This window comes from Carettochelys insculpta, chromosome 3 (assembly GCF_033958435.1).
Source record: "Carettochelys insculpta isolate YL-2023 chromosome 3, ASM3395843v1, whole genome shotgun sequence".
Taxonomy (NCBI): domain Eukaryota; kingdom Metazoa; phylum Chordata; order Testudines; family Carettochelyidae; genus Carettochelys; species Carettochelys insculpta.
The window spans coordinates 63,170,897-63,184,872 of NC_134139.1; the positions used below are offsets into that span (position 1 = coordinate 63,170,897).

The following is a 13,976-nucleotide window of genomic DNA, read 5'->3' on the forward strand; positions in this document are numbered from 1 at the left end:
CAGTCCGAGTGTTGATGATACTTTTTAAAGTCACTAATAGTCCTACTTACAACAGCTTCATTAATAAATAAATTAAGATGCAGAACTTTATTTATGTGGTGATTGGTAGCAGTAGCTGGTCATTCGTTAATCCACAGGCTTCGACAGAGCTCCGGGCTGCATGAAGAGGGCAGGGGCTGAGTTCTTGCCTTGCATGCCAATGAAAATCGGCTCATGTGCCACTCTTGGCACCAGTGCTGGGAGTGGCTGACAAACTGGAGAAAGTATCTAAACTAAATTGGATGAAAATCAATAAGGACAAATGGTAAGTTCTCCACTGGCTGAAGGAATGAATGATCCATCAGTTGTACACATACTAAATGGGAAAGGATTGCCTAGGAAGGAATCCTGTAGAATCTGGAAATCAGTGTAACACTGTTGCAAAAAAAGCAAACATCTTTCTTGGATGTATTAGATAGAGTGTGGTAAGCAAGACACATGAAATAATTGTTCTGCTCTATTCTTCACTGGATTAGGCCTCAAATGGAGTGTTGTACCCAGTGCTGGGCACCACATTTCACGGAAGATGTGGACAAAGTCCAGAGAAGAGCAACAAAAATAGTCAAGGATCTAGCAAATAGGACCTAAATGGGTCATGTTTAGGTCAGAGAAGAGAAAACTGGTGGGGGGGTGGAGGGAGACATGATAGCAGTGTCCAAACATATAACCAGTTGTTAGAAGGAAGGAGAAAAGTTTCTCTCTTTCACCTCTGAAGATAGGACAAGAAGCAATGGGCTTCAATTGCAGCAAGGGTGACTTAGGTTGGACACTAGGAAAACACTGCCCATTGGGGTAGCAAAGCACTGGAATCAATTGTCTAGGGATGCTGTAGAATCTCCATCTTTGGAGACTTTCAAGAGCTTGCATGGAGGGGGGGACAGACCACACCTGTCAGTCAGGGATAGCTTAGATAATACTTAGTTTTGCCATGAGACAAAGGGACCAGACTAGATGATGTCTTGAAACCCCCTCCAGTCCTACATTTCTGATTCTATGACTGTTGTGAAAGATGCACACAAGCGGGGAAACTGGCTGACTACATGTGCAAATAATCAAAAAATAAACCTACTGAATTAATTCTCTCTCACCTCCATAGTTCCAGAGTTGAAAATTTTTTAGACTATTTACCTAGCAACCTGATTTTTAAATTGTTGCTATCCCGCTCCTTGTTAAACTTTCAGATTAATCTTCTGCCTGCCAGGGAAACTGTCAAATAATACAAATAAATATTTGCATCTCAGGAATAACTAATTTATACAGTATCTATAATATTAAAATTCTGAGGGCAATGTGTTGCTACAAGAACACCCCTTAGACTGTAGTTTGAAACTGAAGGGGGAGTTTAAGCAAGTAACTTAAAATTACAGTTTCTCATAATACAGTGGTGTACAGGTAATATTTTAAAATAAACTATCCTAAGGGGAAAGATGGTGTCTTGACAGAGCAGAGACTTAGGCCCTCAATTGAAGGATGACTGCTCAAGCATCAGCTGTCTTTCCATAATTTTGGAGTGTGCCTGGCCCTGAAGGAAATAGACTGAAATTACTTTTCTAATGATGAGCAAGTGGCTTGGTGCATGATTACATCGTGGGAGCTCTAAGGAGCTAGTGTGACATCAGTTGTTTCTAGGTACAGCTGTGAGGCTGCTACTCAAAAATAAATCTTCCTCCACTCAAAGCAACAGGTGCCTGTTAAATTACTGCAAAACATTTACAATATATGCAATACTCGTTTCCAAATACACATATTAATACAATTTTACCTTTTGCACAGAAAATATTAAGAATCAGGAAGTGTGGAAGGTAAGAACCAAACAACAACATTTACTCACTCAACATGCACATATCTAGTATTTACACATGAGACCCCAAGACTTTAACAAGCAGGTATGTGCAGACACACACTTTCACAGCCATGCAGTGCTCCACTGAGGTCAGCGAGGCTCGACAAATGCAAAGATCCACCCCGATTGATACATGTTGTTTTGCAGGGCTGAAAGCTGAGCCAAAGACACTTCCAGGTCTGTACTAGAAACATGTCTTGAAACAAAGTTAAGACTTTATGCACCATTAACTCTGCCTTTCATGATTTTTAAAAGTTCTTCCAACTGCTCTGTCAACACTGCATCACTACAGGTTGAAGGTTGGTTGTTTAGCACTTATATAGCCACTAAAATGGCTCCAGTTAGGCTTTGATATTTCCATCTCGTGAAGGCAATGGGGTGAGGAAAGGGGGAGTTTCTATCTTTGTTACCACAACCACTTTGCTGAAGAAACCTTCCACGAAGGCTGGACTATCAAGGCAGCAGCACGTTGGTTGCAGCTTGCCAAATGAACGATGGGATTTTCCACCAGTAAAAAGCAGTAGAAATTGCTGGAATCCTGAGGTGAAGGTATCTCCATCTGTGTTGCTAATTTAACACTCACTCTCCCCCCGCCCCCGTCCCCTCAACACACAGCAGGAACCCCTGTTGGAGGTGGGAGTGTAGGTGGAATTCATACCTCCTTCCATGAACATACCACCCCAGGTCTCCCACAGCCAGAGCAACTAGGCCTACACTGCAGTTAAATATTTGCATCTGCCCCAGGTTGGCTGACTTCACCTTGCTGAACTCCAGACAAACTCGCCGAGCTCCAGCCCAAACTCAAACATCTACACTGCAATTTTACAGTCACACAGCCCAAGACCCATGGACCAGAGTCAGCTGACATGGGCCAGCTGTGGGTATTTAATTACAGCATAGATACACGCCAAGTCTCCCTTCTCTTACCCAGACAGTGCCAGTGCCCCCAAAAACAGAGTTCTCAGATGATTCCCCTGCACTCTGCCCTATAGGAATAGGCTTCTTACATGTCAACTCACACCATTTCACCTGACTCAATTTCAGAAGTGATGTGACTCAGGGCACAATGCCAAATCACTAACATTTGGCCCAGCTATCACTCTGTCCGCTCTGCTTCTGGCCAGGTCAAATTTCAGTGGCATTGGAACCATGCAGCCAGAGCAATGCTCCAGGCTGCTCTGGCAGTAGCCAAACTGATTTAGCTAGGGACCTCCACCTCTATTCATCCTCCCCCGCCCCACAGCCTATGGCATTTTGACCAAATGCAAAGACCCCTCCAGAAGTGTTCCCAATTAGCGACACAGACCTTTTCCTGAGGTTAAGGTTGGTAAGGAGCTTTGTGTGGGTTTAAAATACAAAAAGACTATTTGACTGTAATTGAGGGGCATTTACAATTTTTCTCCTATTAATTGGCCCAGCAGCAGTCTCTGTGCAAGCCTGGCTGGGCAGAGGAAGTTCAATTTCACAGTGCAGGGTTCCACTGGACCATATTCCACCATCTTTATCCACCCTGAGGAGCCCCTTGCTCCATTTGATTTTATGGGGACTGACTCTCACAGAGTGAAGTGCTACTCACTGTTAAGTTAACAAGTTTCGAGGCCATCTTGTAAATGGTTTATTACAGTACCATTCAACCAACCTTTATCAAGAGTGACCCCTAACTTTGTACATGCCTTAGTCACAGGCCACCTGCATGCCAAGTTTCAAAAGTCCAAGCTGTTTGCGAATTTGGCAGGAAGCATATGGGACATTCCAAATTTTAAAAAGAGAAAGCTTTCCCCATTCACAGAGAGCTCAAGCAGCTGAAAAGATTTTGCTCATGGATCCTGAAACAGTTCATCTACGGACAGAGCGTCCAAGTGAAACATCTTAGCCCTTAAATTAATTTGGATTTTCAATAGTCTGTTCTTTTAAGCTAATCTATAACCTGATTTTCAAAATGTCATAAGTGAAATTGTTTAACAGACATTACTACTTGACCATTGTAACAACAGAAAATAAAATGAGGGGTTTTCATTTTGAAGCACACCGTTTACCAGAAAACTAAGACACACATTTCTCCCACTCAGTTTAATGAAAATGGTTCTAAAAAAAAATACCTCTGTCTAAACTACTTCAAAACCCAGTTTTGGTCATAACAGATGGCTCAAATATTTAAAGGTTTACAACAGTTTCATATTTAAAGATTAGTTTTCAATTATTGCATATTAATACTGAGTTTGTATTTTTAAAATCTTTTTTGGGGCATCTTCAGTTTGAACTCCTTTTGTTTCTTTAACCGCCCTTTTCAGGGATCAGGCACGTGCTCAGAACTGGAAATATCCTAAGAAAAACAAAATTAAAAAAAAAAAAAAAAAAGAACGAAGTTCTATATAACAGCATTTTAGAGAGGAACCATATAACGTATCTAACTATATGTCAGTGGAACAGTGGCTTAGTTACCAACTCTGCCAGATTCCAAGACAGGATTTCTTTCAGACTATCAGATGCTGCATGAACTTAAGATCCTAAAGAGAAGTAGGATATAAAACACTCCATGAGAAAAATGAAAAGTGCTAATCTGTTTTTCAAGTTAAACATTTTAGGTGATTGATCTAACCTGGGGCACAGTACATTTTCTCCATGGCATCGTTGTCACAGGAATCTTCAACCTCACTCCACCTGCTAAAATATGTTAGCTGAATGTGTCCTAAAAACAAAACGACAGGAGAAATCAAAACATTTTTCCCTTCCATTTTCTACAGAAGTGAACTGTAATTACTCCTTTTGTAGCTAAAAACAGTATCATTAAGAATAATGGCATCATTAAGTACTAGAAGCTATTACTGGGGGTGAATTTGCTGCACTGATAATGAAGCTCTAGACAGGAAATGAAGATACTAATTACAAGATAAAACGCCTACCCAGTTAATTGGAAGCAACAGCGAATAGAAAGAAATGCATTTGCAAAAGTTCCTGACCTCTATCATTCAATAAGATGTTGTTTGGGTTCAAATCGCGGCACACAATTCCTTCTCTATGCAAAGCATCAAGGGCTACAACCATTTCAGCTGCCCATCTTTGAATGCAACCCTCTGGGATGTGAAATCTAGAGGTTAGTGCTAGTCTTTCGTCGAGGTCCTGAAAAATCTGATGTATTTCCTTCTCTCCTTCTAGGGCAATTTCACTTTTGCCCTGCACCGAGGTCCCTCTTTCAGCTTTCGGTAACAGAGTAGAGTTTGTTTTCTCTTTATCAAAGTCTTCAGTTTGATCAGAAAAGAGCAACACTGCTTGATTTCTTACAACGCCTGCATCTGAGCTACGCTCTTTAGCACCTGAGAGTGTGTTAGAAATAAATAAGAGATCTTCTTCTGTGCTTGTTGCATTTAATGAGGAAAAAGAAATTGCTTCAAGTCCTTGAAAATGAGCCACGTCTTCTGAACTAGCCAGATCAATGTCAGATGTAAATAGCGTCCTGACAATTTCCTGAGTGACATCATATTGTCCTTCCGATTCCTTGGAAACAGGTTGGCCCAGTTCTGGCACCACATGATTTAACTTTTGATCAAGCGTTTTGCATTGCTCTGTACTATTATTTAATTGCAAGACATCAGGAGTTTCTAACAATTTGCTTTCCAGGATGTCTATCTCAGTCTTTGTAAACATTTTTGGCCTAACCACAGCTGCCTCTTCCACTTTCTCAGATACACCAGGTAAATTGATCAGAAGATCAGGCCTCCCTTCATCAACACTACTTACATCATCAGAAGCAGCATCTTTAAAAGAAATTACTGGCACAGAGTCATTGGAACCCCGGCTTACTGTGTCATGGGCTCTAATGCCCACCCTGCTTTCCATGGTTTCAAGGCTCCTGTCATGATCTGGTGCAGAAAAAAATGGTTTTAAAGAGTCTGATTTTAAGCTATACAATTTATCTGCAAAGTCAAGCCCCAGAAGTTCACTGGTGGAATCTTTACTGTCTATTCTGAAGAATTCCATAGGGCTGTGCTTGGATTTACTTAACGAGTCAGATATCCTAGGAGGACTTATTACTTCTGGGTCAGCATCTTCAGAAAAAAACTTTAGTTCCCGAGAGGTGCTCGGAGAGCGGAAGCTATCATTGCCAATTAATGTATGTGCCTGTATGCATCCTAAGTCTTTGGTTTTAAGATCACTTCCCTCTGGTTTCAGCACCAGCTCCTCATTTAAAGAGCCAGTATCGATTTTTTCTTGCCCATATTCATTGCATAATGTTAAATAACTAGTAGTGCATTCTTCTTCTGAACTTGACCCAGAATCTGTCCATTTGGGGGAACCTTCTTGGCCATCTTCCTGATTACTACTATCATCTTGAGAACTTGGTGTAAGGCTGCTCTTCAAGGGTATGACTCTCAGCATGTTTTCCCCACTGCTTCCTCTGGAGTCAACACTACTGCCAGTGTCTTTAGGGCTAGGGGTTGGCAGATGCAGGTGAATTTGAGGAGAACTTTTGAGTTCATGGATTTCAAAGCTTTCTTCAGGGCTTCTGTTTAAGAATTTACTGATGTAAGACCACAGTTTGCCTCCTACAAAGGAAGTAAAAGAAACATCACAAGTGAACTCAGAGTTTAAAGAACTGTTTCATTACAAGATATAAAATACACAAGTCACCAAGGCAAATTACTTCCTTATGCCAATTAGAGGAGGTTAGAACTGCTATGTCAATAGAGAATAGCTAGAGGGACCCTGTCGACTTACTTACAATTCAAAAAAAAATTTACTGAAACATTCATATTAGTAGCAGCATCTTAAAATTGTTAAAATAGAAAAAAAAAGTTTAAAACCCTACAAAATGATCTCTCACAAGTTGCTCCAGGATTACAATGGTGCTCCTGTTTCAGGAGAGAACAAGAATCAGGGAAAATAAGGTTCCTCTTAACCATTTTGCATTTCCCGAGACGTTTCTGAACTACAGTGCCAAACTTCTGAGTGACATCAGGAGATGAAGGAGGGATGGAATAAAGGAAGAAACATTACCCAGTTCTTTCCCCCTCTTCAATTGTGTAGGTATTTGTACCTTTAAGTTGGCTATAGATTATTTTTTCTTTTTTAAAGATAACCTTATTGGTTTACTAAATCAGGATAATTTCTTCCCCAACCCCACCAATTTAAGATTTCATTCCTGATCCCTTACTATATTATACTTTTTGTTTTTTTAAGGGGATGTGGATGGATTTAACCCATGCACTTCAATAACAGACATCAGTATCTATGGCTAAACGCTAAGGCTTTTTAAACAGTGAATCCAGTTCCCTTAGTCCTAGTTGGCATCTGCAAATTGTTAGGCTAGCTTCCAATTATTAAATTTAAGATAAAATAATCAAATTTACACTATTATTCTAACACTAGTAAAAACAGCTTAAATTGGCATTCTATCTATCCTTCAATAATTATTCTCATTACCAGCCTTCCTCCTTTTAAGAGCTTAAGAGAAAAATGTTTATGATTCAGTAATTACTTGCAGTGGGAAACTACGGAAAAACTATTACTTTGTGATTTACAGTTAAGTGCAACTAAATGAAAAACCATTTGACTAATGTCCAAATTCATACATATAGCTGTTTATGTGTAAGTATTTCAAGACTGGCCTCCTGGTCAAGTGGAAACACGTAAATAAATGCTGTTCAATGCTGAAAAACAACAATTTTATTCCTTTCTGAAAATGCCCGATCCAGGGTCAAACAAGAGGGATATTTGTATCTGGGTATATAATTATGCCTTTATGAGTGACATACAAATAATCTCCTCCCTCCTCCCACCATGTGTTGTGTAAGATCACGAAAACCCATTAGCAAGCCTTGCTAATATTGTCACAGGAATCTATAAAAACTAAAATTACAGCAGTCAGCCCACACAGGCAAGTTTCAGTCACTTTGTCAAATATTGTCTAACATGCTAAATAACTACAAAAGTATCACTGAGAAACTGAACTTAGGCTTCAACAGAATTGCAAGAAATTAGAACCCCTGGAACTAAGCTTCCTAAAGCTAATGTTTCTACAACAAAATTTCTATTCAATCATTGTGGACATTTTATGTTATAGATACTTCAATGCTAAGTATAATAATGTGTCTTGGTATCAAGAAACACATGAGGTATTTCCTAAGTGCAACATGGAAAAATTAATACTGCAGCAAAAATCTTCAGAGTGATACCTACTTGAAAGCTAGTTTGATTTAAAAAAAGCCAGGGGAGGGTTAAGTAATTAGACTTTTGACATTTCTAGCTAGCACTGGCCATTTATTTAGTTACATAAGGCCAAATCACTTCAAAGCAGGACAGAAGAAGTTTATTTTTTTAATATTACTTAACCAACACAAAAACTACCTTTTGGATTACGCAAACGATGAATGTTCAATCTAGGAGTAATTTAGAAAAGTTAAGTGCACCTGAAAAGTGGGATCTTAGACCACTAGTGGAAATCCACCCATTCTGTTTGCTACTAGGAACCATTACAATAGTAAATGAAATAAAGTGTATTGCAAATAAAATGTATCTTAATAAATTCCTAGTGCCAAGGGAAAAAAAATATAGCATTTGACACTTAATAGGCCAAGGAGAAATTCTTCAGTGAAAACTTTTTTCTGACAAAAAAACAAAAAAACGCAGATTTGGTTGACCAAAACATTTTGTGAATTCATGTCCATGTCAAATGGTTTCGGTCCATAAACAGAAACATCAGAAGAAGAAGGTTTTGATCACTGGGCTAGAGATTACTTTGATGCAAGTTTCTCAAATCCCATCTGTTGAATCTGTGATGCTTGGGATAAGTAGTTACGGATTCATTGGTTCAGAGGCCAAGAGAATTGCTTTATAGCCCAATGATTAGGGAGGCGAGATACACAAGTTCTAGTCCATACTTCAATTAACATTCAATTATTTATAGACAGTAGCACTTTTCCTCCACCTGTCTTCAAATACTTTACACATAAGGATTAGTGTCATCTCTAAAACAAGAAGTCCTGTGGCATCTTATAGACTAACAGACAATTTGGAGCATAACCTTTTGTGGGCGAAGACCCACTGCGTCAGATATGAGGTGTCACAGGACTTGTAGGTTTTGAAGGTACTGACTAATTTGGCCACCGCTCTGATACTACTATCATCTCTGTGGTCTAAATGTGGAAACTGAGGTATATGTGAAGTGAGTTGCGCAATGACATGCCAGGGCAGTGGAAGAGCCAGGAATAGACGTGGCTCTCCCAATACCGAGCAGCTACAATGGAAACATACTTTTAAAAGTGAACTTTAATGCAGAAAAAGGCAAACAATACACATAAAGCGCAGCACATACTAATCACTCAGACAGCATAGGCACGTGACAGACAGATGGTTAGATCTGTATCCTCAAAGAGGTGACTCACACACAAGTCAGTGTAAGAGAAAGCGATAGGCAATTTGAATGCAATCACAGTGGCAAGGCAGTGAAGCTAAAAAGCACAGTGGAGAGGCAGTGAAGCTAAAAAGTCCTGGTAGTTCCACAGTTTTTAGATTTTCTTTCAAATGTTTCTGTAGGGAGAGTGTGGGTGTGAGTGTTTGCTATTTCAAAGCAGCAACAAAGACAAGAGGATACGAATCAAGAGGATGAAAGTAAACCCTAAACGACCAGTAAATTCTGTTTCCGAACCAGACTTCAGTTTTGGTTTACATGGGGAACTAAACCCCATTGAATTTTGACTTGTGCAATCTACCGACATGTTCCACTGTAATTTCACATCCTGAAAAACTAAAGGGATGTATCACCAAAACAACCATTTACCTTCATCTAAGTTGCCCTAGAAGTCTGCAACACAGGACTATGTATTCCAGCACCCAAAGAACACGATTATAGCAGAAAACCGTGGACATTACAGGATTTAGGTGAGAGAAACGGAGTACTGAGAGACATCTACTCAAATCATTCTTCAATCATTCCCAAATCCTGTACCTTCGCGGAAAGGGGGTGGAGAGCTGGTTTTAAGATACATAAATCCAAAGGCCAGAAGGGACCCTTGTGTCATCTAGTCCAGGGCTGTGCAAAGTGGGGGGCAGGCTCCTTCAGGGAGAAATTTCATAAAGAGGGTTGCAACACAATCAGCTGCTGGGTGTCAGACTCATCCATCTCATTAGAAATATTGATGTATGTTACTGTCTTCATGTATGTGTATTCACACTTATATACTGATTAATATACCACATGCTACCACTCCGCCAAATTACAAGCACTTTGAACGAATCCGAGACTTTTACATGTGTTTTAATGGGAATTTAGTATCCCTCTTATGGGTTTTTGCCTACAAGCAGAAAGTTGGGAACCAATTGTACTCATATAGCAAGGGATGAGTGCACATTCTACGTACATGTTTTCTTACGCATGCTGAAAGATTTTTTCTCATATGAACAAAATCATAATTTCTGTTAGTCTGAATTACATTAGACAGGTTGGGGGACCCTGCTAATTGCAAGTACAAAAAGTAGAGCCCAGCGTAAAATATTTGTTCATCCCTGATCTAGTCTGACCTCCTGCATCACACAGGCCATAGAACTTTCTCCAAATAATTCATTTAGAACTACAGAACATCTGTTAAAAAAAACCCAACCAGTCCTGATTTGTGAAAACAATTATATTCCACCCTGCTGAAAATACCTAGAATCATAGACTCCCAGGACTAGAAAGGACATCACTTCCTTTTGTTCCTTCGATCACAAACTGCATAAAGTATCAGATCCTGTTACGGCTGGCAAAAATAAATTAAAAAAATAGTAAAATAAAATCCAGAGCTTGAAAAAAGGGGAGATACAGCCACCAGCCAATTTCATAATATGTAACATTTTTATTAGAATATGTATTCTGGAGTTTGTACAGTGCTCAACCTTCACTTCTGGGCACTGTCGTAACATAAGCAGTAACTCCAATGCAGGACAATAGTAACAGCGGTGAAGATTACTGTACGTAGGATGCAGGAGTTCCCGGTGATCACTGTAACATGAAAGTGGTTATAGTCCCACATTGATTACTGCCTTCATCGTTCCTAACTCTGCTAGTGAAAAAACCACTACAAAGTTTGTTAGCATAGAAAAAAGCCTGAGCATGTGCCCCATCCTCTGACACCAACTGGGACACAGCTAGAATTTTAAAGCAGCCTTTGGACGAGGACAAAACATCCGCTCCTCTGTTCTCAGGGCTGGCAATGGATTCTATAGGGCTAGTGACGTCATCCATTCTGACCAGTGAGTCCCTGATTTGGCAAAAACAGGCCAACGCTGAATTGCTGTCCCTTGGTTCCTATACCCCGAAAGCCTCTTCAATCTGAAGTTTCTTGAGTGCTCTCCAGACCGATAGGACCTCCAGTTTGTTTATGCTTAAAGAGATTTGACAGTTTCCAACAACCACTTAAACTACCACAGAAGCCCCCCAGCCTGTTTTTGAAGCATCTGTTCCTCAAATTTCTGGCCTTGGTAGTGCCAACAAAAACTGAGGCCTTGTTAACATCAGACTGGCTCTCCACCACAGCAGATCTCGCCACGGGCTTTCTGACAAAGCTAACAGATAACTCTGTGGACCCTCTCAGACACACTTCTCCAAAGTCATCTAATGCATAGGTGACACATGGGGGCACACCAGGGTCCCACATGCGCTCCCAAAGTGGTAGGGGCTGCCCAGCACCAGAAGTCCACCCCTCCCACTTGCACCCACTGACAGCTGTGGGGAGTCTGCAGCCACATTGCTCCAGAGAAGAGGAGGACTGTCCCCACATTTCCCAGCAGGAAGTGAAGCCGCATGGCCAGAGAGCAGGGTGAGCTGGGGGCCGCCTTGCTACACCTTCTCCGCAGTTGGAAATGAGGTAGAAGGGGGTCCCTGACTTTTCCAGAGTTGGGGGTGGGGGATACATGTGGCCATGGCTCCCCTTCATCCCCAGGCACCTTTGATCTAACATTTTGTGACTACAAAAAGAGCTTATAAGGTAATCCACCAGCCCCATTAACTGTGTTCAGAGGAATGACAGCATCACCAATTCTGGGTAAAAGCTCAGTGATCCAGAATGCTAGGGAAACAGGAGTACCAGTTAGCTGAACAGTCTGATTAACTGAGGTTACATCTACACTACCAGATACATTTGATTTATAACACTGGGTTTTATAAATTCGATTTTGAGTATCCTCGCTTCCCACAAAGTCGAGTTAGTGCTGCCACAATGGAGTGGCCAAACATCGACTGTTGCAGCAGTGCACTGTGGAAATCTATCCCAGAGTTCCCTTGGCCCTGCCTTCTGCACCCTCCCGCCGGGGCCCTGCCTCACCCCCACCACTGGCAGTGCTCACCCTGCTGCCTGGTTCCCAGCTCCTGCGAGCGGTGGGAAGCTGGAAGCCAGGTGCAAGAGCACCAGTCAGTCTCTGGAGGCTGACGAATTCAATTCAAAGACATGGCACTTCCACACCAGCCTTCATTCAAAATCTTAAATTCAAACTTTACGCTACACCGACCCAGTTCCAACGATATTATGCTATTGATATTAATGCTCCCTAAATCAGGCTAATGGTATTTACAGTGAAGAGTGTCACTTGGTACAATCAAGCTACCTGCCTTAAATTCGAATTTCTCTCATAGTGTAGACGTGGCCTGAGATTTATACTTGAGCTCAATCTAATTCCTGATCTTCCCCCCCACCCCTCCACTCTCTGATTTGCTCACCTTGATTATCTTTTTCTGATTTGTCCTCCTTGCTTACTGTTTTTGGTTCTCTGTGTCTTAAATATTGAGTCTGTTCTGGTCTGGCTATGGTCTGAAGAAGTGGGTCTGTCCCACGAAAGCTCACCTAATAAACTATTTTGCTAGTCTTTAAAGTGCTACTTGACTGCTTTTTGTTTTGATAGTGTACAGATTAGCACGGCTTACTCTCTGTTACTACTTACCATTGTAGGTGTAGGAAGAAGGTGTCTGAGCTGAATCTGTAATGACCCTAGGACGCATCCCAGAAGCTGCTTTTTTGAACAAGGGTACATCCGCGCTGCTGGGAAGCTCAACCTGCCACAGTCGAGCTTCCGGAGTTTCGATTTTGTGAGCCTAGTGGGGCCACAATACTGCAGTACTCCTTCCATTATTCTTAATGAGGGGGCAGCTGATGGGAGCACAGGTTCCCGTCAACCTGCTTTAGTGGAGATGGTGCAGAAGCCCAAATTGAGTATGTCGATTTTAGCTCCATAATTAACGTACCTGAAATCGTGTGCCTTAATTCAACCTTCCCCGTAGTGTAGGCCTGCCCTAAACCCCCGATTTCAGCCTTTTTCTCTTCTGCTTCTTTTGCGTAAAATAGAGTTCCCAGCATGCAACCGCACAGCTTGCTGGGCACTGTACTAGTCCCAATACCTAGGTTAAAGATCTGTATTGGCAGATATCAGAAATACTGGGTAAGTGAGCTTTCTGGTTATACGAACGCCAGATAACAGAGATTTTAGTGTAGTTCTAAACCTGACAGTGCAATAAAAAGAGTGGGTGTAAAATCAGAAGCCAGATCATTGCACATAAACCGTCACTTTTATATTACAATCTCTTCTGAACAGATCTTGATCCACTCTATTCTCCAGGATAACATTTTTACCGTTGAACTTCCTAATGCAGTATACATTCACTACTCACCATATGTAGTGAAAACGACACTGTTGTGGCAAACATGGGGGTGGCCAAACCACGGCTCTTGGAGCCTGTACATGCAGCTCCTCCTGAGAGCTGCGTGTGGGGAGAGCCGCCCACCTGCTCTGTGCTCACGCCCCACTGCTTGCTGGAAGAAGCATGTGGTGGCAGCAACCCTGGCAGCAGCTCTGGTGAGTTGTCGGCATTGAATTAGAAAGTGGGTGGGGCTGTGAGTGCCTGGCTCTGAGGTAGGGCACTGAGAGCGTGGGGCATATGGGGGGTGCCTGGCTTTGGAGGAGAGCGGGGCAGGACTGGGAGGGAAAGAAACATGGTGAATACGTAAAAAGACGACAGCCAGAAGTGCAGAGATCTTTGAATTCCTATTGGACACCGCTGTCCTAAGGTTACAACTGATCTGGAAGCATGATAAACCAGCCGGGGGGCAAACATATAAACCAAATGCTC

At 41.6% G+C, this 13,976-nt stretch overlaps 1 protein-coding gene across 4 annotated transcripts in view; it reads right to left on the bottom strand.

Annotated features, from left to right (window-relative positions):
- Positions 1-13,976, bottom strand: part of RPS6KC1 (ribosomal protein S6 kinase C1) — a 127,247-nt gene that overhangs the window by 23,283 nt on the left and 89,988 nt on the right. For all 4 annotated transcript variants that reach the window (XM_074989988.1, XM_074989987.1, XM_074989990.1 and 1 more), the window contains 2 exons: positions 4,843-6,426; positions 4,482-4,571 (listed from right to left, as the gene is read on the bottom strand). In XM_074989988.1, coding sequence (XP_074846089.1) covers positions 4,482-4,571; positions 4,843-6,426 — 1,674 coding nt within the window. The remainder of the gene's footprint in view (positions 1-4,481; positions 4,572-4,842; positions 6,427-13,976) is intronic.